The 27,734-nt window shown below is 44.7% G+C and overlaps 1 protein-coding gene across 1 annotated transcript in view; it reads left to right on the forward strand.

Annotated features, from left to right (window-relative positions):
- The window catches only part of NOL10 (nucleolar protein 10), a 57,471-nt gene that overhangs the window by 14,101 nt on the left and 15,636 nt on the right, over nt 1-27,734 (forward strand). Inside the window, exons 11-19 of the mRNA XM_075201438.1 lie at nt 293-442; nt 1,608-1,674; nt 1,850-1,902; nt 13,948-14,074; nt 14,575-14,654; nt 14,766-14,864; nt 15,664-15,750; nt 16,148-16,321; nt 17,579-17,826. Of these exons, the coding sequence (XP_075057539.1) occupies nt 293-442; nt 1,608-1,674; nt 1,850-1,902; nt 13,948-14,074; nt 14,575-14,654; nt 14,766-14,864; nt 15,664-15,750; nt 16,148-16,321; nt 17,579-17,826 (1,085 nt within the window). The remainder of the gene's footprint in view (nt 1-292; nt 443-1,607; nt 1,675-1,849; nt 1,903-13,947; nt 14,075-14,574; nt 14,655-14,765; nt 14,865-15,663; nt 15,751-16,147; nt 16,322-17,578; nt 17,827-27,734) is intronic.

Here is a 27,734-nt window from a genome sequence, read left to right on the forward strand (position 1 = left end):
TATTTATATGGACTTATAAAACAGTGGGTGCAGCCATTTTTGTCAGATGAGCCAATAATCAGCTGTCATCTCATTAGTAACTAAGTGTCAGTGATGGGACGAGTTCTTAGTGAACAGATGAGCTACAGTCTCCTTTACTATTTGTTCAGCCCATACACTGACCATATCGGCAGGTCACAGTTTCTTGTATCTCTCTGGCCAGGCTCTGTAGGTTTAGCCCTGGAGAGAGAAAGGTTACTATGTACTATACTTACAAGACATGTTCATCGGTAATTTGATTGGTTCTGTGCAGGTCCTGATGTACGATCTCCGCTCCAGCCAGCCACTGATGGTGAAAGATCACCAGTACGGTTTACCCATCCGGTCCATACAGTTTCACGATCCGTTAGAGCTGATTATATCTGCTGACTCCAGAATCATAAAAATGTGGAACAAAGACAACGTAAGTGCAGATCTAAACATTCGCATCTTTTGTGTGATGCATAGTGCTCAGATAATATATCAAATAATCCCATCTGTACTAAAAAGTCCGGTTTAGAGCAATCTTGCTGTGTTCTTCTACCTGTATTAAAGCCTAGAGGGAGAGCTAGGAACTATTTAAGTTGGTTCTTGGCACGCTGATTGCTGTACACCGTGTTCTAAGTAAATACAGCAGAGCGCAGCCCAGAGCAGTGACGGAGAGACATGCGTGTGTTCTTTCCTCTGTTGTATCCAGTTTACACTGAACCTTTTTTGTACTGTCAAAAGAGAGAGCAGACAAACTAACCAGGGTCTCACTGAGCTAAAAATCAGAATAGTACAACAAGTATAAAGTAAAAATATAGCTGTTACACTTTCAAATGTCAGACATATTGTGTATATATTTGGTATCATTATACCCGGGAGACCAAGCTGATTGCATTTCATTTGCCAAAGTTATTATCAAGCAAAATTATGGGTGCAAACACATTTTCAAGATTCTGCTATTTGATTCTATATGAATGATTTAAAGATATTTATTCCAAATTGCTACCAGAAGAACGTCCTATCTCTTCTGAGAGGAACAATATAAAATTCACTTTGGTAAACAGTTATTTTTTCCTGAACAGGGAGCACCACAAACTTTACAATTGTCTTGTTTGTGAAGTGGCTGCTCTGGCTCTAAGACTCCACGTTATAGTGTGTTCAGTTTATTATTATTAATCCAACTGTTTCCTAAACCAGTAATTATTCTGAAGGTTGGAGGTGAACCTGGAGCAAGAAAATGTGTTTGTGGAAGTTATACTTATTGAGTAGTTTTGTGATGGCATTTATATTTGTATTCGTTAATTTAGGTCATGTGCAAATCTAGTGGTTTGTTTTTTTTGTGTTTTTTTTTTTTTGCTAAATTCATTTTAGGCAGAAAATTCAGATTAGTGCAGTGTAGAAATTGCAGGAAGATCTCCTAATCTTTCCAGTATACACCGGTCATTGTATTATCTCCAGGTTCGATTGGAAATCTTGTCTAGCTAATACAGTTTCCGTTGTTGCAATGTGCAACTCCCAGGCTGGCATTGCAGAAGTGTAATACAATGCAGTCAGTTTACTGGAATTAACAATGTACTTCTATTCCTTCCTACTTTTCATAGGGCAAAATTTTTACATCTATAGAACCAGAGGCAGATGTCAATGATGTATGCCTTTACCCTAATTCAGGTGAGAATCTGTTTTACTTGTAGAAATTGAAAATATGTTTGCCTACCAGCCACAACATTCTGCTCCCCTACCCACCGAACATGACACTTTAGGCTGCCCCTCGTCTCTGCCCTACAGAGCTGTCAGGTGTATAATGTGAGTGGAGTTTTCATGTTCCGTGTTGTTGTCTCCTCAGGAATGCTGTTCACTGCTAGCGAAGCTCCTAAAATGAACGTTTATTATATCCCGGTAAGTTAATTCTATAGGGAAATACTAAGATCCTGTTGTACGCTCGGCCTAGCCCCCCAGTTAGAATGAATTATATTCATGTTACAAGTATAGTGCATGTATATTACTACTAACCTGACGGCTGTCTTCTAGTGCTGCTGCACTTCTCACAGGTCCCAGCTCTCTGTGCAGCATGTGCTTGTGTTGCGGCTGTTTCCTGATTTATCTGACCGTGTGCTGTAAAATGATAACAACTAGTGTAGCGCGTAGTATAATATAGCCGTCCAGTTATTTCAGGGATGCTGGGACATGAGACAAATTCTGCACAAAAACCGCTTACAGTCAGGTGTTCTGAGCGTGCTGCTGGGACACGCATTTTGGGCAAGTAATGCGTAAACTTGATTAAAATATCGTTTACACTAAAGGAACACAAAGAAAAGTACATCAGTAAATTACATTTATTTTTGTTTGTTCTTCTCTGTTTGATTGACTGGGATAAATACATTGTAGGTAAATTTGTTTGGAAATCTCAATTTTCTCTTTCATCCAGTCTGGGGGACACTGCTTTACCATGGGTTGTGGAGGGGAGCTGGGAGTTGGCTCCTAACTAGTTAACTTTAGTGCTGCTGATAGACCCCTCCCCTCTACAATCCCCCTGCCTCTTCCTGTACAATCCAGTTTTTTTTAGGTGCCCTGGAGTTAGGGCAAGTTTTTAGTGCTTAGTGTAATTTTAATACATTTTATTTGTTCTTTTATGTTTTCTTTTTTTTTTTTTTTACACAGGTGGCAGCGCTGGAGTGTGTTCTAATATAGAGAACACACTCACAGCTTGGCAGCGCAGGCATTCCCCTGTCAGCTGAGAGCCAGCGGTTCTCACTGACAGGGGCTGAATTACAAAGTGCCTGATTGAAGGAAGTGACAAGCGGTCTCATGGACCGCTGCACTCCCATAGCCTCCCCGATAACCGGCGCTGCCATTACAGGCATAGAGCGCTGGTTATCGGGTAATGAAGATGGCGGCGGCCATCTTGAATTCGGCAGAAACTCTGAGGCGAAGGGGCTAAACTAAGATTCCCCCCTCAGAGATAGGAGGGGGGCGTCGGAAAGTACCGCTGCGGAGACCTCTGTCCTGGGAAGAGGAACTAATAGAGGTCTCCACAAATCTGCCACCAAAAGCCGTTTTTTCCTATGGATTTTCAAGCAGGAACATCGGCATCAGGGAAGAGGGGGAAGCTAAAACATAGAGTTCCCCCCTTCCTACAGAGAAAGAGAGAGATGGACTGTCCCAGGGTTCTGGCGCCAAAGCAGAAGCCCGGGAACAGAGCTGAGGGAGAGCACAGACTGCTGTTGGACTTCTCCCTGTCTTGGTGGCCCTTGGGCTAAGTACAAGCTTATTTAAACACATATTTGTTGTTTTATTACTGGCTTAGCAGGTTTACATTATAGTCTCCTGCTAGCCTAAAATATTTATGGTGTTTAAAATATTCAAGTACAACTTTTTCAAAGACATTAGTTGATTACTTGTAATTTACTCTGTTCTTTTAATATTTTACTCTCTCTCTCTCTCTCTTCCTTTATCTCTATCTGTATATTCAGCTAGATTGATTTTGTGTGATTGGTGTGCCTTCCTTTATATAAAATGACAGATAAGGGAAAGGGCCCTATGGCAAAATATTTCACATGTTCTAAATGTCATGTTAAATTACCGTGTGGGCAGAAGGACCCTTTGGCGCTCTGCGCTGCATGCGAAGCAGGAGCCCCCTCTGTGCAAAGCCAGCAGGTTACAGCCCCTTCGTCTGAGGAACCGGTTTGGGTAACCTCCCTAACACAGTCGGTTACCTCCCTAGCCCAAATGGTTTTTCAATCAAATCAGTTGCTATCAACTGTGGCAACTTCGGTGGCTAGCAATACTAATACGCAATCAGACCCCCAGGCTTCCTCAGATGCCAGTGGATCGAGTTTGCCGGGAACTTCCACATCACAGGCTGACCCAGCCCCTGCTAATACAGACCCGGCTTGGTCTACAGCCTTTTTGAAGGGATTAAACAAGCTTAACCAGTTGCTAGATTCCTCTAATACCCCGCCTGCTAAGAGAAGGAGGTTTAGTGCGGTAAATCCCCTTGTGGTCCTTTCAGATTCGGAGGAAGATTCTGAGGAAGAGGGGGAAATCTATTCGGATGCTGACCATAGTCATTCCTCAGAGCAGGAAGTGTACCCTAGAAACCAATTTGTTAATGATTTGGTTTTAGCGGTTAGACAGGCGCTGGACTTCCCAGAGCCGGAGGAGGTTTCCCCCAGGGACAGAAGTCTGTTCAAAAAGGCCAAAAGAAAAACCAACCCTTTCCCTCCTTCTGCAGAACTCAGAGAGATTGCTGAAGGGGCTTGGAAACAACCTGAGAAGAGGTTTTTCATTCCCAAAAGGTTCGCCTCTCTGTATCCTCTTCAGGAGGAAGAGGCGACTCGCTGGAAGAGTATTCCCAAGGTAGACATTCCTATTGCTCGCCTGGCTAAACATACTCTACTCCCAGCCCCGGGTTCAGCGTCTCTTCCAGACGCCAATGACCGTAAGGTAGAATCCCAGCTCAAATCAATATTTGCGGCCGCGGGTTCTGGCTTTAGACCCACATTTGCTTCAGCCTGGGTAGCAAAAGCCATGGAAGCATGGGCAGACCAGCTGGCAGAAGCTTTACAGGACTCCGAGCTCCTTCCCCTTGCTTTGCATTTAAAGGAAGCTTCGGGGTATCTCTGAGGCGGCCCAGAATTCAGCGGCGGTTTCCTCTGCCATTCAGGCGGCCTCCATTTCAGCAAGGAGAACACTAAGGCTGAAATCCTGGGAAGGTGATGCAGAGTCAAAGTGGTCCGTTGAAACCATCCCCTTTTCTGCAGCGGGCTTATTCGGCCCGGAATTGGATACCCTCATTTCCCAGGCTACGGGGGGCAAAAGCACTTCTTTGCCAGTATATGCTAACAGAAGCCGCGCTCAGAGGAATAGCTCCTTCCAACAGCCCTTTCGAGGGACCTCCTTCCAAAGGGGTCAGTCCTTCAGAGGAAGGCAATCTAATTCCCGAGGCTCCTCCTCTAGGGGAAGATCCTCGTTAACTACCAAGCGCCAGGCCGCTAAGACCCAGGAAAAGCCTGCGTCCTGACGACCAACCTGTACTACAGGGGGCGCCAGTGGGAGGACGTCTGTCCCTGTTTCAAAAACAGTGGACAGCGTCTTCCCAAGATCCTTGGATTCGGAAAATCATTTCAGAGGGGTACAGAATAGACCTATTGGGCCCGGCTCCACAGCGTTTCTTCCAGACCCCGCTACCTCAGGATCTTTTAAAAAGACGGGCTATACAGGATTGTGTCGCTTCTCTTTTACTCCAGCAGGTCATCTGCAGAGTGCCGGATGGGCAGAAAGGAAGGGGTTTTTATTCAAACCTGTTCCTAGTCAAGAAGCCGGACGGCTCCTTTCGGCCCATCCTAAACTTAAAGGGCCTCAACGTTCACTTAAGGGTGGACAAATTTCGGATGGAATCTCTGAGGTCAGTAATAAACGGCCTAGGGATAAATCAGTTCATGGCGTCCATAGATATAAAGGACGCTTATCTCCACATTCCCATCTGGATCCACCACCAGTCTCTCCTCAGATTCTCGGTAGGATCTGCTCACTATCAGTTTCGGGCCCTCCCCTTTGGCCTCTCAACTGTGCCATGGGTCTTCACAAAGATTATGTCAGTTATGGCAGCATGTCTTCACCTGCAGGGAGTTCAGGTCGTTCCTTACTTGGACGACCTACTCATCAAGGCTTCCTCAGAAGGTTGCCTGCGTTATCACCTGTCCCTCACCCAGGCAGTTCTCGAGGGCCACGGTTGGTTAATAAATTCAAAGAAATCCCAGTTGATCCCGTGTCAGCGCATGGTATTCCTGGGACTCATCATGGACACCAGGAGGCAAAGAGTGTTTTTCCCAGCAGAGAAAATCTCCTCTATTCAGTCGGTAACCTCCCAGGTTTTGTCTTACCCCAGCCCCTCAATGCACTTGTGCATGAGGCTACTCGGAAAGATGGTGGCCTCTTTCGAGACCATTCCCTTCGGGCGAGCCCATTCTCGATGTTTCCAATGGGATCTGCTATCGAAGTGGTCAGGGTCACACCTACACCTGAAAAGTCAAAAGATCTCTCTATCTCAGAAAGCGAGAGAATCTCTTCAGTGGTGGATGTGTCTGCACAACATGAGTGTGGGAAAATCCTTCGCACAATGGTCATGGATCATAGCCACGACAGACGCCAGCCTGAAGGGTTGGGGGGCGGTAATCCTTCACATCCGACTCCAAGGAATTTGGTCGCCTCAGGAATCAACTCTACCGATAAATGTTTTGGAATTGAAGGCCATTCTCTTGGCTCTCCGGGGAGCCCAGTCTTTTCTTCAGGGCCAACCGGTCAGAATTCAGTCCGACAATGCCACGGCCGTGGCATATGTCAACAGACAAGGAGGAACCAGGAGTGCAGCGGCTATGGAGATTGCAGCCCAAATATTTGTTTGGGCAGAGCAATATGTCCCAGCATTATCGGCGGTTTTCATTCCAGGAATAGAAAACTGGGAGGCGGACTATTTAAGTCGAAACCAGTTGATGCCAGGGGAGTGGTCTCTACACCCGGATGTCTTCCAGTCTCTGGTTCTCAGGTGGGGTCTTCCGGACATAGACCTCATGGCCTCCAGACACAACCGGAAGGTCCACAAGTTTTGCACAGGGGCAAGGGATCCCTTAGCGGCGGCAGTGGACGTTTTGACGATGTCATGGGAATTCAGGTTGGGATACCTGTTTCCCCCAATTCCCATGCTTCCTCGAGTACTCAGACGAGTTCGGCAGGGCCTTCTGCCAGTAATTCTAGTCGCTCCCTCTTGGCCGCGCCGAGTGTGGTACGCAGACATCATATCTATGGCGGAAGGGCCGGGGTTCCGCCTTCCGTATCGAATCGACCTGCTTCTGCAAGGTCCATTCCATTTCCAGAATGTACCTCAGCTCAATTTAACGGCATGGCTGTTGAAGCCAGCCTCTGGAAGGCTAGAGGTTTTTCGCCCAGTGTAATTCAGACTCTGATGCGAGCCAGGAAACCTTTTTCTTCTCTAATCTATCACCGGATTGGAAGGCCTACATTAGATGGTGCGAAAAGAGGACGTTCCACTCGTCCTCCTTTCGACTTTCCCGTCTATTAGCCTTCCTTCAAAATGGCCTGGAAGCAGGCCTTAGGTTAGGTTCTCTAAAGGTCCAGGTTTCGGCACTTTCTGTATTTTTTCATAAGAAATTAGCCGAATTGCCAGACATTAGGACTTTTTTCCAGGGAGTTTTACATATCCAACCTCGCTATGTCCCTCCTACTGCTCCATGGGATCTCAACATGGTCCTAGAGATGCTCAAGGGCCCCCCCCCTTTGAACCTTTGAGTAAGGCAGACCTAAAGTGGTTGACCTGGAAGGTCCTCTTTCTTTTGGCTATCGCTTCGGCTCGTAGAGTTTCCGAATTAGGAGCTCTGTCCTGTAGGGAACCATATTTGGTTTTCCACGAGGACAGAGCGGTGTTAAGAACTCTCCCTTCTTTCGTACCAAAAGTAGTGTCGGCTTTTCATCTCAACCAGGAAATTGTAGTTCCGGTTTTCTCATCTTCTTCCCATACGGATCAGCAATCGATGGAAAAGTTAATGTGGTTAGGGCTCTCCGCATTTATGTTAAGAGAACTTCCCAGATTAGACGTACAGACTCTCTATTTGTCCTTTATGACGCTAATAAGAGAGGCTGCCCAGCCTCAAAACAGTCCATTGCAAGATGGATTACGTCTACCATCAGACAAGCTTATATAAAGGCTAACCGTCCTGTGCCGGAGAGAATCACAGCCCATTCCACCAGATCGATTGGGGCGTCGTGGGCAGCAAGGAATGGTGTTTCTGCGGACCAGCTTTGCAGGGCAGCCACTTGGTCCTCTGTCCATACGTTTACTAAATTTTATCAATTTAATGTCTCTGCATCAGCAGATGCAAATTTCACTCGTAATGCTTTACGAGCGGGATTTTCAGAGTAGTCCCACCCTTTAGGGGCTGCTTTAGAACGTCCCCATGGTAAAGCAGTGTCCCCCAGACTGGATGAAAGAGAAAAGAGGATTTATGTACTTACGTTAAATCCGTTTCTCTGATTCCGTCTGGGGGACACTGCGATCCCTCCCTTCTGTTATTCATCTGTGTGCTCTTGTTTGACTGCCCTTTTTTCTCCTGGGGCTTTTTAAAACTAACTGGATTGTACAGGAAGAGGCAGGGGGATTGTAGAGGGGAGGGGTCTATCAGCAGCACTAAAGTTAACTAGTTAGGTGCCAACTCCCAGCTCCCCTCCACAACCCATGGTAAAGCAGTGTCCCCCAGACAGAATCAGAGAAACGGATATAACGGAAGTACATAAATCATCTTTTCTAAATAACAGAACATGTAATAAAACATTCAGGGTTCCGCTGTAGCAGTGCGAGGACTGCTATGATGCGCTGAGCCGTGCCTGAGATGGGAAGCTGGAGGTGCTTTTTACAGTAATAAGGCTCCTTTACTGTGAATGTGGGGAGTTGGCAGAGATATCCCCATTTGTCCACCTCGTGTAGAACAATCTGATGGTCCACCTGCTGATTTAGCCGTTGTGCCCATTGCAGACGCTTGTTGTAGCCATTTGCAGGATTACTGACCCAGATGACGCATCTGGGGGAATAGTAAAAAAAAAAAGCCCCATGAAGGCCCTGCCCTCTATTAACATAGAACCAGCCCTCTCATTAATTATACCTCATACACTATTATACTACATAACTTGTCATAACCTCATTTATAAGATAAGGGGACATCTGCGCTGTTTTTATTATATTTCTCATATTTCTGTGTTTTATATTACATTGTAACTTAAAATGTTCACCTCCAAAAAAGTGTAAAAGTATAGTACATTTGTGGGTGTGCCGAGACCAGCTGTGTGCCCCCCTTGTAACCCAGCAATGCTCCCCGAAATAGGAACTTTCCACCCCCTGAAGATCATTTATAGCGGGCTCAGTGCTTCTTATTTTACACAACTACTTGTCCAGCTTCTTCCATAACAAGATGCAAACTTTGCCCCCTGTCTTCTCCCCTCCCCCAGTTGTTGTTGCCTTTTAATCCATGAGTCATTTCCCATAAACAGACATTTAAGCAAATAGAACAGTTGTTGTCGCCCTTGTCCTTACCAGCATCTTGGTACTTCTTGCACAATAGAAATAATCAGGTATTTGGCTCATAGTTTTTACTTGCAACTCAATGTCAAGAGTCCTCATGTTTAATAGGACCTGGATATACGCCCTCACAGTCTGGCTGTACAGCAGCCATGACAACATTTCCTATTAAGCAAAATAGAAAAAGAAATATTGAGCGCATTCAAGTAGGTATAGGTGCATGTCATTGACTGTGTGTGTACTGCAGTGCAGTGTTTGGGCCGAGCCGGCCACTTGGCTCAACTATTTAGCACCAATAACTCTGTCCACTTAGGGCAGAGATAGACAACCTGAAACACTTCAGGGGCGCGTGGTGCGACCCTCTAACCTTCCAATGGACCGCACATTACTCTTTGTCACTGTAATAAGACAATAAGACATTACATTTGACCAAAGGAAGAGACTCCTACTTCCTAATAACATATCGGCAGACAAGTTTTTCAATCTATAAGGAAAAAAAACATCTGACAGTGACGTAGGGAGGAGCTGGGGGCCGCACGTCTTCAGCCCGGAGGGAGATTGGTCCAGCTGACTTTTTTTTTTTCCAAACTCGTTGATGTTTTTCTAGCTTTGCGTTCCACTGCGGTAGCATTATTTAGAATGTTACTTGTTACGTTTCCCTGCGACTCCAATTTTAGAAGTCAGAAAACCTAGTAAAAATGTAAAATGAAAACAATATGCGTTTTTCCAAGCGTTACAAAATAAGTATGTAAAGCGCCAATTGTTATTTGGCCTAAGCGTGCAGCCTGTCGAGGTCACAGGTGCACTTACAAACACATATGTAATTGTACATCTGCAGCCTGCCAAAGATCTTGACACACTGTATTCTCTGTCCTCGGTATTTCCTGGTGTTTAGAAGCGTTGCTTCTCCCGTAAGTACCACAAACCCCTGAGACCTATCCAGTTATTTCTGGTTATAATAGGAAGCTTGTGAACGCTTGGGGAAAAATACCTGCAATTAAACGTTTTGTGATGCAGGTCGTGGTCTGGGTGTGTAGAACATTCACAACAGGATATACTTTTGATCACTACATGGGATGTGTATTGAAGTGATTATGGCTGACATGAAAGGACATGTATGGATGACGCTCTATGCCCCATATTTAAGCTAACTAACGTCAGCAAACTGGGTTAAACAACATCCGTGGCTTTCTAGAAATGATCTTGTTACCTGGGATTGAGCGATTTCCTTAGCAACATTATATCCTCATGTTTTCTGCTAGTGGGAGTCATATTTCAGAAATAAGTCACCGAACTTGGCTAAGTGTAAAGGGACTGTAACATCAACAATGTTAGTTTGTTTAGACATTTTCTGCATGTTCTTCAGAGATACCCGGTCATGTATGAAGCTTTATGACTTTGTTCCCTCAATGTGCATGTGAATCACTAGTGTCTCCTAAATATTGCTCACAAAGTGCTTTAGTGATTTACCAGGTTTCCCACTAAAGTGATAGGCTGCCGTCACTGTGTGGTGTTGACATCTGCTTTTAGGGGTGATGTCTTTCTGGTGGAAGTGTGTTTTGGTTGCAATTATCAGTGTCATTTTTGCCCCTTAACGTGGATGTTTCAGTACTGTGTAAGAACTCTGCATTTGATGTTATTGGAATACCTAATCTAGGGGTTCTTAACCTTTCGGTGGAATCCAGAACATTCATCGCGAGCCCATTCCGGGTGGATCCCCTTTATACCGTTTTTACAAAACTATTGCTGTGTACCACCAGGGCTTAGTTTGCGTTTCCGCACTTCTTTTTGCCACATAGTCGTTAATATTTAAAGCTAATTTCTAATGTCCGTTCACCATATGTCGTACGTTTTTGAGGTCCCTATTTTTTTTTTTTTTGTATTGTCTGTATAGTAGAGGGGCTTTTTATAGACTTTCGGTAGTGTTTTAGCGATATGATTGACACATCTTCCTACACCATATTAAAGCTAGCAAGGAAATACTGACGTGGATGAAAGGTACTGAAGGTTCTAAAATGTAACCTTGTCTAAACTGACTTTAACATAATATTCATTCAGACATTTTAGACTTCTGAAATTAAAGCTATTCATTCAAAAAAGGAGACAATACCCTCATCACAGAGTGTTGTTGGAATTGCTGGTAGAATTGGGTCATGGTTTATCTGCACAGAACAGGATGGTAACCAAGTAAACTGTTCTTGTGGTTGGAGGGACATAAGACTTCACTATACCACTGTCACTTTTGTCTGGCACCGTCCTGTTAATATCTTGAAGTGTCAGTGTAATTTTTTTTTTATCTGAATGAGCTGGGCGAGGTCAGGAGGAAATGGGTCAATGTGTGAAAGATTTCACCTGGCTTGTGTCTAGTTCTGAGTAGAAACATGTGCATCCTATGCCAGTCTAAACAAGTTCAAATAGAATCACACTACAGAAATCAGACCGAACGACAGGAAATCCTAGTGATTTCCTCCAGCCGTCTGTTCGAGTTGACACAACGTCCCATATGTGTGCTGTGTAGTTTTTTTATTTCTACATCGCAAAACAGTTTACTTTTTAAAAAAAATCATCATCTGGTTGATGATTTTTTTTTTTTTTCTAAATTTGGATTTATTTTTGATTAGAAACCTTTTCTCCATGTTCTTAAAATATATTTTTTTTATCAGCGCTGTACAGAGAACTCACTCACATCAGTCCCTGCCCCATTGGAACTTCTAGTCTAAATTCCCTAACATACACACACAGACAGACAGAGTGGGAGAGACTACGGTCAATTTTGATAGCATCCAATTAACCTGCCAGTATGTTTTTGGAGTGTGGGAGGAAACCGGAGCACCTGGAGGAAACCCACACAAACACAGGGAGAACATACAAACTCCACACAGACAAGGCCATGGTCGGGAATTGAACTCATGACCCCAGCGCAGTGAGGCAGAAGTGCTAACCACTGAGCCACCGTGCTGCCCGCGATGCGGTTATTAAACCGGGATCTGAGAACGTATAACATTGGCCGCAGGAAAGTGTTTGATGGAGGAAGATAGTCGGGCTGACTCATCTGTCTGTAGAAAATTTTGTAAAATCCCAAAATTAAAATTTGTATATGTGAATCAAAAATGTTTTCACTGTTATCCTGATGTTCCTCAGCAGCTCCACTATAATGTAATGTAAGGTGCCTGAATGATTTCCCCCCCCCCCCCCCCCCACACACACACACACACACACACACACACACTCTTACACAGAAAACTGAGTAGAGGAATATTACTGAATTACATGACTGGATAGCTGTAACTTGAGAGAGAGGATGCTACCAGACATCCTACTTACCTTCCTAGTGTCATAAAGCCCAGGCCCATCCTCTACTTTACTTTCAAAACCTGTGACTGGTTTCGGCTTAACTTCCATCTTCAGGCTTGGTGAGAAACCAGCTCAATGACCGCAGCAGAAATTAAACCACTCACTTGTTTTGATAAATAGTTTGAATGGTAAAAGTTACTTGTTAACTCTTGTAAGGCAATGGTCACCTTACTAACGTAATTAACAAATGGATTCTTGTTCTGCCCGTGGCGCTCAGCTTTAGCACTGCAGGGCCTGTATGGTATGAGGGGCACAGCGATGGGGTCTGTAAATCTCAAATACTGACGCTGTTGCTAATCCTATTTTCTCCCGCTTCCATTGGGGGACACCAGGTACAATGGGTTACGGCAGCCTGTGGCTTCCTCTTTACCTCCGTTCCTCTCCTCACATCACAATGACAGGATTAGGTCACTGTCTCTCATATGTTCAGTACTCTCGCCCTCTGAAATACTCTGTGCAGGCAATGAGTATTCTGATCATCTAATTATTTGCTGTGTTCCCATCCGTTTCAAAACTGGGGTTATCTGGAGGAACAATACATGAAGAACAATTACAACAAGGAGCTTTGACCCTACAAACGTACTTTATTAAATATGCAGGATATTACGCTATCTCACGCCTTTAGTCTGCATCCTCCTGGATATTGGTCCAGATGACAAAATGGCCGCAGTTACCAGATGTCATCCTTTTCTAGTGAGGTGATTGGCTGCATTCTCACATAGCTGCCTTCACTGTGCACTACTGGAGCTAGTGCTGTCCTCATATCACTGTCTGATTCACCTGCTCTTCAATGGGATCAGGAGATATTTACTGCAAACGCCTATCTCCCTCTGACAAGAGCATAGGCCATTAGCATTTTTATTATACTGTGTGTTTCCACTCTACGGGAACCTAAGACCAACCCATGTGTTCAAAGCTTCCAATTCAGCCCATAAATACCAAGCTAGTAACCACAGTGAGCGGTATTCCACTCTTCCTGCAGAGACGGCCGGGAGGGAACGTCATGAATATTCTAGTGTGTGTATTGTGTTCATCCTGAACACCCCTATTGTCCAAGTGGGATGCACCTCAAACTGTGCTGCTCTGACAGGCAGCAGAAGGCAGAGAGTAACTTCCCTCCACATTCCGCACATACATTATTATTGTGTGTGCATTAATCGTCTGTTTACTAGATCACAACGTTGGTGGTGTTAGTAGGGATGTAAATATATTGTACTCTCTCTCCAAAGCTTTGAATGAAAAGATGACCTTTTCTTAATAACCAATCACACAAAAGTCCTGTTTGTTTCATGTGTGTAAGAACTGGCTGCTGATTCCACTGTTCAGGGTAGTTTGTGTGGAGGTGACTGAGCCCCAGTTTCTGTGAACGCTATTGGTGGAGGGTTAGAAAAGCTGCTGGTACAGGCTGCAAATCACACTGACCATTTATGTACAACTGGGTAAGACCTGTAGCAGGTTGTATGTCCTGGGTCTTTGTACGAGTTGCGTCTCTGTGGTTTCAGGCATTGGGCCCTGCTCCTCGCTGGTGCTCCTTCTTGGACAATCTGACGGAGGAGCTGGAGGAGAACCCTGAAAGCACCGTGTATGATGACTACAAATTTGTTGCGAAAAAAGATCTGGATGACCTCGGTGAGTAATCTGTATTTTGTGAAGCAAAGTGGCACCGATAACACACGTCCCACTTATGTAGAGCGTCTCCACCTGCTTTTATATAATCTTCGGATTCAAAGAGATCCGGGCCCCAGTACCAAAATAGGCCCACCTTGCTTTTTATTACAAAAAAAAAAAAAAAAAGACAATTGTATACTGTATGTATAGTTTAAAAATAATTAGACCGTACTACTCTCGCCTTTATTATTATTTTTATTATTATTATTGCAGCACAGTGTGTGTTGTATTCTCTGGCTGTCATCACAGTTTCCAGCTGTTTATATGATTGTTGTCGCAGGTTCTCATCGTACTGCAGTATCCACAAGCTGCAGATATGAGTTCTGCATAATTATACGATAAAACGTTTAATAAAACTTTATACGTTTAGAACAATGTGCTGAACACAGCTACAGAAGCGGTGCTGCATTGTAAGCCATCCGCTCGATAAACATAACTTGTGTTTATTCTTCACTGAACAGGGCTGTCGCATCTCATCGGGTCGCCCATGCTCCGGGCTTACATGCACGGCTATTTTATTGATATTCGGTTGTATCACAAGGTAAGAGCAATGTTTATCGTCTCGGTATATGCAGGACTTGTATAGAGATAAGTAGTCGTCATAAGGAGATGCATTGTGAGATATATATACGTTGCTGTTTTGCGTTCTCAGGTGAAAGCCATGGTTAACCCGTTTGCTTATGAAGAATATAAAAGGGAGAAGATAAGGCAAAAGATTGAGGAAACTCGAGCACAGCGTGTCCAGATCAAGGTAAGCTCACAGGAGGCTATAACAAATCACTCCGCAGAAGTCAAATAGATTACGGACAGTTGCTTTCCAGCCTTGGTGTACGAATTATAAAGTTAAAAGATAATTTCTCCAAGTGGTTGCTCAAAAAATCCAATTGACCACGCTTTAAGCATTAGCCCTAGCTTTATGCCCAGCGAGGTGTAGCAGCTCAGCTGCGTAGTCACAGGATGACTTGCTAGAGTGACTTCTGCTAAGGATTGGTCAGCTCTCTGTCTGCCTATATCCCAGGCACTGTATACTAGATTGGCTGAGCAGGTAAAATGTGCCGGGCAAACTATACACAGCACTAAGTAAACATTATACGTGCTGTAAAAATGAATAGACCTAACCATAGCTCACTCGCTAGATCACAAACACTTAAATTGATGGGCCGTGTTCTTATGGGAATTTAATCACATGCAGAATGAGTTGACTAGAACTCTATGGGGGAGATTTAATTAGCTGCTAGGTCCCATAGGAACCTCACAATATGTGTCTCCGTAGGATATTTTCAGGTAATAATCTTCGTTCGCACCTCGTAGAAGTTACGGGCAAACATGAGCGAAGCCTTCTGTACCGTAATTGCTGTAAATGTCTGCAGAAACACACTGCGCAAGGAATTACTGTGTTGAGGGTTTTTATAGAGCTTCCTATGAATACAGTTTCCCTGATGGACTTCAGTCTGTTTTTGTTACTCCGTGAGAGCAGCTCACTTTACCAGTGGTTCACTGCCACAAATAACGGCATGGCTTATGTCTTCCCTTCTCTTTCTCTGTTTTAGAAACTACCAAAGGTGAACAAAGAACTTGCGTTCAAACTGTTAGAAGAGGAAGAGGAGGACCGTCCCCTGCAGAAGAGAAAGCAGAAGGTGAGTCTCTCTCTGGGATATATATAATAATCACTTGTGACTATGCTGAGAGACAGTTATTATTAACGGGTGTGGTGATAACAATACTGCAGGTTTGAGAGTTTAGGGTAAGTCCAGAATGAAGTCTAACGCCCACTAGACCTAGCGAACTTACTGCTGATTGGCTGCTTTGGGTTATTACACCTTTACACTTAGTTAGTAAATTACCTCAGTGACGTCTTTTTGGAGTGACCAATATTGTTTCAAAAAAAGATTTTAATCTAAAAGTGTAATTTGTAAATGCAAAAATCGAAAAAGTCTGGAGTCCAGGCAGCTAATGTGCCTAAAATCTTACATTTGATGAATGTTCAAGTGACTGGCTGCTAAAATCTACATTGTTTTACCTTTTTCCCCCCAGAAAATGCCCAACATTCTCAGTGATGACCGGTTTAAAGTCATGTTTGAGAATCCCGACTTCCAAGTGGACCAGCAGAGCGAGGAGTTCAGGCTGCTGAATCCACTCGTGTCTAAAATCACACAGAGTAGAAGGAAGAAGCTGAAGGAAATGGAAATGCTGCAGACCAAGGAGCAGGTACAGTACAGAGGACAGAACCTCTCTCCCTTCATATACTGCCAGCTGCCATTTTGAGCTCTTCCCACATAGAATTTATTTTCTTTAAATTGCAAGTTAAGTAGTGATTTTATTTTTCTTAGCCATCTTCCTACCAATCATTCTCTCCATTTCAAAATATCTCTTTGGTAAACAAAGAAACCGTTAGAGGCAGAATCAAAGACTCTCAGCACGTGCTGTGATGGCAGAGGGGGATGAAGTGCAGGCAGGAGCATTCCAAAGCTTCTCTGTTCACTACATCATGTGCCATGTGACTGTGGTTACCATGGTAGCCCAGAATCATAAATAATAGAAGCCTGAAGGCTAAAAAATACAAGGGAAAATGGTTAATACCAACAGCACTGATTTATGTTAAAGAAAAAAAAAACCACACACCTGATTTTGTTTTCATTGGTTTGGTTCTTTAAGCATGAAAAAAGAGCATTAATGCATGGAAAGTACATTTTCATTGCAGTGCTAAGAACACTTTATTTTTATTGATATGCATGTGGGGGGGGGGGGGAGCACTGACCTGTGATCAAACCCTTTATCCATAAATATATTCTGTTCCAACAAGCCCTTTAAACTTTTATTGGACATAGTTGAAGCTGTTAATATAGAAAACAAAAGTATAATTTAGATTAGGGCCAACATTCACCTGCTACACTGGGTTCCAGAGGGCTCTAATGTCCCACACTGCTCTGCTCTTTGATAAAGGCTGAGTGACAATGTCCTCACCTTGTAAACTTGTCCTTCATGCACATGTGAGGTTCATAGGGACAGGGGGTCAACTCCTTCTCAGCCAGCTTGGAGCAGGTTGAGTGATAATAGGAAACAGGAGCGGTTTGGGACCTTTGTTGACTCGCCAAATGGCGTGTCCAAGGTACATATGCCGTTTTTCCCTTTTTTCTATCCTATTCCTTCAGTTTCACCCAGAAATGTATTTTTGGTTTTCTGTGACATTATATTTTAAAACTACATTAATTTTTTTAAGTTTCAAAAGCATTTATTTTCTGAGCATGTTAAAGCCATTGATGTGTCATAGCATAAGATAAGTATAAAATACCCTCAAGCCCCCACGCTTTAGAAGTCTTTGTGTAACGCAGGTGTCCTCTCCTTTTGTTCTAAAGGGGAAAGGATTTAAATGTATCTGTCCTGCCTATAAGAGATTTATAATTAGACTCCAACGTCTGAGGCCACACGCTTTTAGTGTCATTTTGTTTCTAATTCTGTCCAAAGGAGGAAGAGGAAGAGCCGGAAGGAAGACCAAGTGATGCAGAGAGCTCCGACACTTCCGATGATGAAAAGGGATGGGTCGAAGAGGTCAGGAAACAGCGCAAGCTCCTACGCCAAGAGGAAAGAGTCAAGTGGCAGGAAAGGGAGAAGGAGGACCAGCAAACGGCCCTCAAGCCTCAGTTCTACGAGATAAAAGCCGGGGAGGAGTTCCGCAGCTTCCAGGATGCAGCCAAGAAGCAGAAGTTGATGAGGTAGGTGTGAGGGATGTGACAAGTGGTTGTGTCAACACATTTAGCTTGTTGTCTTCTACAAGGCATGCCGACCTGTCCATCTGGAGGTCCATTAAGAACACTCTGTGTATGTAGTACAAACAAGTTGCTAATGCTGAGCACGCAGTTTAGTTCTCCCAGCACAGTCTGAATATTAGCTATATGCAAGTTGAGAGAAGTAATGACTGAAGTTCTTAACAAGCAAATGCTGTTTCACTGATTATTTATTATCCTTTATGTTGCCTACATATTGCACAATGCTGTACAGAGACTGATGAATTGTCCCCATCAGTCTTTACCCCAATGGAGTTTGCCATTATCATCATCATCATCATTTATTTATATAGCGCCAACATATTCCGTAGCGCTTTACAATTGGGGACAAACATAATAAACAAACTGGGTAAAACAGACAAAGAGGTGAGAAGGCCCCGCTCGCAAGCTTACAATCTATTGGACAATGGGAGTTTGACACATGAGGTTAAGTCTATATTTGCATTTTGGCCCAGCCAGACTGCAAAGGTAAAAGTGACTCATAAGCTAAATGACCCTGTCACACAACAATGTTGGACAAGGGGTAGTTGTCTTGTGTGAAATTGTGTAACGGGCGGTAATAGGTTAATGTAGTGATTTTAAGAGGGTGGTTGAGGAATATTATTAGCTTGTCTGAAGAGGTGGGTTTTCAGAGAGCGCTTGAAAGCTTGTAGACCAGAGGAGAGTCTTATTGTGCAAGGGAGAGAATTCCATAAAGTGGGTGCCGCCCGAAAAAAGACCTGTAACCGAGAATGGGAGGATGTAATGAGTGTGGATGAGAGACGCAGATCTAGTGCAGAACGGAGATGGCGAGTTGGGAGATATTTTGAGACAAGAGAGGAGATGTATGTTGGTGCAGCCTTGTTCATGGCCTTGTAGGTTTGTAAAAGTATTTTATATTGGATTCAGCGGAGGAATAACGATTTGCAAGGAAAATCAGTCTTGTCGCAGCATGCAAAATAGATTGTAGGGGTTTGAGTCTGTTTTGGGGAATACCAGTGAGGAGGGAATTGCAATAGTCAATGCGGGAGATAAGTGCTTGAATTAAGGTTTTTCCAGTGTCTTGTGTGAGATATGTGCGAATTCTGGAAATGTTTTTTAGATGTATCTCATATGATTTAGATATAGTGTCAATGTGGGGAACAAAGGATAGGTGTGAGTCAAGGATTACACCTAGGCAGCGAGCTTGTGGGGTGGGATTTATGGTCATGTTATTAACAGAGATAGAAATGTCAGGTATGCTCTTGTTGGTGGGTGGGAATATTATTAACTCTGTTTTAGAAAGATTGTTTGAGTTGGCGAGAGGACATCCAAGATGATATTGCAGAAAGACAGTCAGTTACACAAATCTATCTATCCTTTCCTGATCTCTGTATCATCCGCATAGAGAGGATACTGAAATCCAAAGGATCTTATTAGTTTTCCAAGAGAAGCGATATAGATAGAGAACAGCAGAGGACCTAGCACTGAGCCTTGCGGTACTCCAGCTGATAAAGGAAGCGGAGCAGAGGTGGCCCCAGAGAAATTAACAGTGAAAGAGCGATTAGATAGGTAGGATGAGAACCAGGATAGAACAGTGTCTTGAAGACCTAGGGATTGCAGCGTTTCTATCTTAATTCTTTACCACATGTAACGCACACATTTGTCAGAAGCCCAATTAATCTACTAGTATGTCTTTCGACCGTGGAAGGAAACCAATGTGAACATAGGAATAACGTACAAGCTTCAGACAGATAGTGGTTGGCATCAGACCATGGTGACCAGCGTGCCACTGTGCTCCCTCTGCCAGTATCTATAAACCATGAGCTTCCTAACATCTAGCCATTATGGTTGCTTGGTCCCCTTCAATTTTTTGCAACCTCATTTAGTTCCCAGTTTTCTTTTTCACTCTATTTTTCATAGTGATATACTTAATTTATAGGCAGCAATAGAGTAATTTGAGTACAGTATTCACGAAAACTGAACAATTGTTTGCAAAGTTGATCAATATAATAGGAGGAGGAGGTGGGAATTTATATTTCTGATTCTACACCTTAAGTACTCTGGTCTAATACACCAAATTGTCATATGGTTCAAATTATATGGTAGATAATTAGGGTATTGGATAAAAAATGTTTTGTGGCAGTTTACCAGGTACATCTTTTTATTTGACTCAACATTTCACTCTATAAATAGTTTTCTAAAGCTGTATGTAACAAGACAAGCAGTGCGTCACATCCCTGCATCAGGTATGAGGGACTGTTGCATGCAGGGCAGATGGGAACAGTATAATAACCTCATTCCGTGGCTTGTACCATGGTGTATGTGTGGACATATATAATTATAATCTGTCAAGTGAGCTGTCTTTGGCTAGATTTGGCATTTTTAAAAGCTGTTTAATGTGGTAGATAAGTTTAGTTGTTACTCTGAAGTAAGGAAGGGTAAAATTGTAAAACAACCTTCATTTGAGTGTCTGGTGTGCAGTCTTCTAGGTAACAAGTCTTTTTGTAATGATGCAGAGGTTTCGAATGGTATTCAATGAATAACCTGAAAAATAAACACAAGTGACAGGGCATGTACTAATTTGCTGTATAATACGCAGCATGTCCAGTTTGGTCATTTTACATTAAACTGACTACAAATTTCTTGGTGTTTATCCAAAATCTGATTGTGATTTATCATATCCGCTGATTGAAAGTAAGAGAATACCAGATGGCGACCTCCAAAACCGTGACCTGAATGGCCAGATCTGTTCAATTTGGTCGTGTGTGAGGCCTAGTTGGCCATATGTTGTGATAGGGGCCAGATCTGTCCATGATGGAGCAGATTTAGTTTTTCATGCTAGTTGCCAACTGCAGTCTGAGGATTGTGTGTGTGTGTGTGTGTGTGTGTGTTTTACAGGGGCTTTTAAATAAAGCTCATGGTGAACCCTGACAACACTTATGCTTTTATGAGTACAGTCCGGTTTTGAGTTTGTTTTGTAGTATATAGGATACGGCCCATGTCTGTCTTGTAACTAAACATTCCATCTGATCGCTGAACAGCTTGCTAGGTTTTCTGGTATCCACTTGGGATTTCGTGGCGTTTCTCATAGCTATTTCTAGTTATTAAATTGTCCTTCTTAAATGTCAATTTTAACCATGTGAAGATTGTTCACTATTCCGTAGAGAAACGTCTGCATGTACTATACGTAGCAACACAGCAATAAAACACAGAACGATGTAGTGTTATCTGGACGATGTCCTTGCACCGTAATGAGCTTCTGGTTGTTTATTTCCACAGTGTTTGATGTCACCTATGTCCTTTTGTAGCGTAAAGTCGTTTTTCGAATCAGTTTCACATTAGCCAAATACAGGGGTATTAGACAACAGGTGGGGATCCGCAGGCTCCCTCTGTCCTGTCACTAAGCTGTATCGGACCTGTGCAGCAAGCGTCCTTCCTCTACTGTTTATTTCTAGACATGTGACCTAGTATAATGGAATTTTTGTATCTGAAAGTTTGTCTTTGTTGGCGTTGTGTGCCGTAGATGTGACAATGCTGTCTGTTATGTTCAGTAAGTTTACACATCGTAGACGGCCATGAATGATCCTCGTTACTCCCACTGTCCTCCCCTCTAAACAAACGTCAGGACTACTACTGCAGTAGGAAAGGTGATTGATGCAGCCGAAGATGGGGGTGGGGATGTTTGGCGCATGTGACTTCTTATCGGTAGCGATAACCAGCAATGGTTGTGCTTCAAATGGGCTCATTCATTGTATTTTGTAGCACATTTATTTATTTATGTATTTCTGTAATAGTTAAGTCCAGTAGATAAAGAGTAAGATCTAATTGTGGCAAATTGAATAGTTCCCCCTCTTCCTTGGTATGGGTCAGAATGCTGAGCCCCAGTGACATAATGATTGTACCGCTATAATGCTGCATGCAGGGGATCCGCTGAGGTGCACTGGGAAGTGGTGCATTCACTGTCATGGAGTACGTTACGTTTAAAGCTCTGCTTTTTGCTGACTGGGAAATCTGGGCGGACATCGCCCTATCTGACATGGCCCTATAGCCGCAGCAGCTTTATGTATGATAAAATGCAGCCGATGCTGAAGCCTGCACCGATGTTCGACATTCCACATTGTGCTGTCAGTCACTAGTCAGGTTCAGCCGGCAGTTCTGCTGACTGGCCATAAACTCTTTATAGCAGACTTGGACAGCTGCGTATGAGCACGGTATAGAGGATAAGTGGGGAAGCATGTCGCTGCAAGAACCTCAATAAATCTGGAACGTTTTCTCCCACCACTCCCAAAATTCCAAGACAAAGCAGGCCAGCCCTGGACCATTACACACAAACTTGTGCTACAACATTTTGTCTATAAAACCAGCAAATAGGGTTTTAAATTATAAAGTACAATAGAGTATATTATATTTTCTCTTTCATCCAGTCTGGGGGACACTGCTTTACCATGGGGTTGTGGAGGGGAGCTGGGAGTTGGCACCTAACTAGTTAACTTTAGTGCTGCTGATAGACCCCTCCCCTCTACAATCCCCCTGCCTCTTCCTGTACAATCCAGTTTTTTTAGGTGCCCTGGAGTTGGGCAGCCTTTTTGTTTAGTGCTTAGTTTAATGTTAAGAAATTTTATTTTTTTCTTTTACTTTTTACTTTTTTCAGGTGGCAGCGCTGGAGTGGGTTCTAATATAGAGAACACACTCACAGCTTGGCAGCGCAGGCATTCCCCTGTCAGCAGAGAGCCAGCGGTTCTCACTGACAGGGACTGAAGTACAAAGTGCCTGATTGAAGGGAGTGACAAGCGGTCTCATGGACCGCTGCACTCCTACAGCCTCCCCGTTAACCGGCGCTGCCATTACAGGCATAGAGCGCCGCTTATTGGATAATGAAAATGGCGGCGGCCATCTTGGATTTCGGCAGCAGCGCCGAGGAGAAGGGGGCTAAACCAAGATTCCCCCCTCAGACATAGGAGGGGGGCGTCGGAAAGGTACCGCTGCGGAGACCTCTGTCCTGGGAAGAGGAACTAATAGAGGTCTCCACAAATCTGCCACCAAAAGCCGTTTTTCCTATGGATTTTCAAGCAGGAACATCGGCATCAGGGAAGAGGGGGGAGCTAAAACATAGAGTTCCCCCCCTTCCTACAGAGAAAGAGAGAGATGGAGTGTCCCAGGGTTCTGGCGCCAAAGCAGAAGCCCGGGAACAGGAACAGAGCTGAGGGAGAGCACAGACTGCTGTTGGACTTCTCCCTGTCTTGGTGGCCCTTGGGCTAAGTACAAGCTTATTTAAACACATATTTGTTGTTTTATTACTGGCTTAGCATGTTTACATTATAGTCTCCTGCTAGCCTAAAATATTTATGGTGTTTAAAATATTCAAGTACAACTTTTTCAAAGACATTAGTTGATTACTTGTAATTTACTCTGTTCTTTTAATATTTTACTCTCTCTCTCTCTCTCTCTCTCTCTCTCTTCCTTTATCTCTATCTGTATATTCAGCTAGATTGATTTTGTGTGATTGGTGTGCCTTCCTTTATATAAAATGACAGATAAGGGAAAGGGCCCTATGGCAAAATATTTCACATGTTCTAAATGTCATGTTAAATTACCGTGTGGGCAGAAGGACCCTTTGGCGCTCTGCGCTGCATGCAAAGCAGGGGCCACCTCTGTGCAAAGCCAGCAGGTTACAGCCCCTTCGTCTGAGGAACCGGCCTGGGTAACCTCCCTAACACAGTCGGTTACCTCCCTAGCCCAAATGGTTTTTCAATCAAATCAGTTGCTATCAACTGTGGCAACCTCGGTGGCTAGCAATACTAATACGCAGTCAGTCCCCCAGGCTTTCTCAGATGCCAGTGGATCGAGTTTGCCGGGAACTTCCACATCACAGGCTGACCCAGCCCCTGCTAATACAGACCCAGCTTGGTCTACAGCCTTTTTGAAGGGATTAAACAAGCTTAACCAGTTGCTAGATTCCTCTAATGCCCCGCCTGCTAAGAGAAGGAGGCTTAGAGAGGTAAATCCCCTTGTGGTCCTTTCAGATTCGGAGGAAGAGGGGGAAATCTATTCGGATGCTGACCATAGTCATTTCTCAGAGCAGGAAGTGTACCCTAGAAACCAATTTGTTAATGATTTGGTTTTAGCGGTTAGACAGGCGCTGGACTTCCCAGAGCCGGAGGAGGTTTCCCCCAGGGACAGAAGTCTGTTCAAAATGGCCAAAAGAAAAACCAACAGTTTCCCTCCTTCTGCAGAACTCAGAGAGATTGCTGAAGGGGCTTGGAAACAACCTGAGAAAAGGTTTTTCATTCCCAAAAGGTTCACCTCTTTGTATCCTCTTCAGGAGGAAGAGGCGACTCGCTGGGAGAGTATTCCCAAGGTAGACATTCCTATTGCTCGCCTGGCTAAACATACTCTACTCCCAGCCCCGGGTTCAGCGTCTCTTCCAGACGCCAGTGACCGTAAGGTAGAATCCCAGCTCAAATCAATATTTGCGGCTGCGGGTTCTGGCTTTAGACCCACATTTGCTTCAGCCTGGGTAGCAAAAGCCATGGAAGCATGGGCAGACCAGCTGGCAGAAGCTTTACAGGACTCCGAGCTCCTTCCCCTTGCTTTGCATTTAAAGGAAGCTTCGGGGTATCTCTATGAGGCGGCCCAGAATTCAGCGGCGGTTTCCTCTGCCATTCAGACGGCCTCCATTTCAGCAAGGAGAACACTATGGCTGAAATCCTGGGAAGGTGATGCAGAGTCAAAGCGGTCCGTTGAAACCATCCCCTTTTCTGCAGCGGGCTTATTCGGCCCGGAATTGGATACCCTCATTTCCCAGGCTACGGGGGGCAAAAGCACTTCTTTGCCAGTATACGCTAACAGAAGCCGCGCTCAGAGGAATAGCTCCTTCCGACAGCCCTTTCGAGGGACCTCCTTCCAAAGGGGTCAGTCCTTCAGAGGAAGGCAATCTAATTCCCCTGGCTCCTCCTCTAGGGGAAGATCCTCGTTTACTTCCAGGAGCCAGGCCGCTAAGACCCAGGAAAAGCCTGCGTCCTGACGACCAACCTGTTCTACAGGGGGCGCCAGTGGGAGGACGTCTGTCCCTGTTTCAAAAACAGTGGACAGCGTCTTCCCAAGATCCTTGGATTCGGAAAATCTTTTCAGAGGGGTACAGAATAGACCTATTGGGCCCGGCTCCACAGCGTTTCTTCCAGACCCCGCTACCTCAGGATCTTTTAAAAAGACGGGCTATACAGGATTGTGTTGCTTCTCTTTTACTCCAGCAGGTCATCTGCAGAGTGCCAGATGGGCAGAAAGGAAGGGGTTTTTATTCAAACCTGTTCCTAGTCAAGAAGCCGGACGGCTCTTTTCGGCCCATCCTAAACTTAAAGGGCGACAATGTTCACTTAAGGTTGGACAAATTTCGGATGGAATCTCTGAGGTCAGTAATAAACGACCTAGAGATAAATCAGTTCATGGCGTCCATAGATATAAAGGACGCTTATCTCCACATTCCCATCTGATCCACCACCAGTCTCTCCTCAGATTCTCGGTAGGATCTGCTCACTATCAGTTTCGGGCCCTCCCCTTTGGCCTCTCAACTGCGCCAAGGGTCTTCACGAAGATTATGTCAGTTATGGCAGCATGTCTTCACCTGCAGGGAGTTCAGGTCGTTCCTTACTTGGACGACCTACTCGTCAAGGCTTCCTCAGAAGGTTGCCTGCGTTATCACCTGTCCCTCACCCAGGCAGTTCTCGAGGGCCACGGTTGGCTAATTCAAAGAAATCATAGTTGATCTTGTGTCAGCACATGGTATTCCTGGGACTCATCATGGACACCAGGAGGCAAAGAGTGTTTCTCCCAGCAGAGAAAATCTCCTCTATTCAGTCGGTAACCTCCCAGGTTTTGTCTTACCCCAGCCCCTCAATGCACTTGTGCATGAGGCTACTCGGAAAGATGGTGGCCTCTTTCGAGACCATTCCCTTCGGGCGAGCCCATTCTCGATGTTTCCAATGGGATCTGCTATCGAAGTGGTCAGGGTCACACCTACACCTAAAAAGTCAAAAGATCTCTATCTCAGAAAGCGAGAGAATCTCTTCAGTGGTGGATGTGTCCGCACAACATGAGCGTGGGAAAATCCTTCGCACAATGGTCATGGATCATAGCTACGACAGACGCCAGCCTGAAGGGTTGGGGGGTGGTAATACTTTACCTCCGACTCCAGGGAATTTGGTCGCCTCAGGAATCAACTCTACCGATAAATGTTTTGGAATTGAAGGCCATTCTCTTGGCTCTCCGGGGAGCCCAGTCTTTTCTTCAGGGCCAACCGGTCAGAATTCAGTCTGACAATGCCACGGACGTGGCATATGTCAACAGACAAGGAGGAACCAGGAGTGCAGCGGCTATGGAGATTGCAGCCCAAATATTTGTTTGGGCAGAGCAATATGTCCCAGCAATATCGGCGGTTTTCATTCCAGGAATAGAAAACTGGGAGGCGGACTATTTAAGTCGAAACCAGCTGATGCCGGGGGAGTGGTCTCTACACCCGGATGTCTTCCAGTCTCTGGTTCTCAGGTGGGGTCTTCCGGACATAGACCTCATGGCCTCCAGACACAACCGGAAGGTCCACAAGTTTTGCGCAAGGGCAAGGGATCCCTTAGCGGCGGCAGTGGACGTTTTGACGATGTCATGGGAGTTCAGGTTGGGATACCTGTTTCCCCCAATTCCCATGCTTCCTCGAGTACTCAGACGAGTTCGGCAGGGCCTTCTGCCAGTAATTCTAGTCGCTCCCTCTTGGCCGCGCCGAGTGTGGTACGCAGACATCATATCTATGGCGGAAGGCCCGGGGTTCCGCTTTCCGTATCGAATCGACCTGTTTCTGCAAGGTCCATTCCATTTCCAGAATGTACCTCAGCTCAATTTAACGGCATGGCTGTTGAAGCCAGCCTTTGGAAGGCTAGAGGTTTTTCGCCCAGTGTAATTCAGACTCAGATTCGAGAAGAAACAGGCTTCCTGGCTCGCATCAATCACCGGATTTGGAAGGCCTACATTAGATGGTGCGAAAATAGGATGTTCCACTCGTCCTCTTTTCAGCTTTCCCGTCTATTAGCCTTCCTTCAAAATGGCCTGGAAGCAGGCCGTAGGCTAGGTTCCCTAAAGGTCCAGGTTTCGGCACTTTCTGTATTTTTTCATAAGAAATTAGCCGAATTGCCAGACATTAGGACTTTTTTCCAGGGAGTTTTACATATCCAACCTCGCTATGTCCCTCCTACTGCTCCTTGGGATCTCAACATGGTCCTGGAGATGCTCAAGGGCCCCCCCTTTGAACCTTTGAGTAAGGCAGACCTAAAGTGGTTGACCTGGAAGGTCCTCTTTCTTTTGGCTATCGCTTCGGCTCGTAGGGTTTCCGAATTAGGAGCTCTGTCCTGTAGGGTACCATATTTGGTTTTCCACGAGGACAGAGCGGTGTTAAGAACTCTCCCTTCTTTCGTACCAAAAGTAGTGTCGGCTTTTCATCTCAACCAGGAAATTGTAGTTCCGGTTTTCTCATCTTCTTCCCATACGGATCAGCAATCGATGGAAAAGTTAGATGTGGTTAGGGCTCTCCGCATTTATGTTAGGAGAACTTCCCAGATTAGACGTACAGACTCTCTATTTGTCCTTTATGACGCTAATAAGAGAGGCTGGCCAGCCTCAAAACAGTCCATTGCAAGATGGATTACGTCTACCATCAGACAAGCTTATATAAAGGCTAGCCGTCCTGTGCCGGAGAGAGTCACAGCCCATTCCACCAGATCGGTTGGGGCGTCTTGGGCAGCAAGGAATGGTGTTTCTGCGGACCAGCTTTGCAGGGCAGCCACTTGGTCCTCTGTCCATACGTTTACTAAATTTTATCAATTTAATGTCTT

The sequence above is a fragment of the Mixophyes fleayi genome, chromosome 3 (assembly GCF_038048845.1).
Source record: "Mixophyes fleayi isolate aMixFle1 chromosome 3, aMixFle1.hap1, whole genome shotgun sequence".
Lineage (NCBI taxonomy): Eukaryota > Metazoa > Chordata > Amphibia > Anura > Limnodynastidae > Mixophyes > Mixophyes fleayi.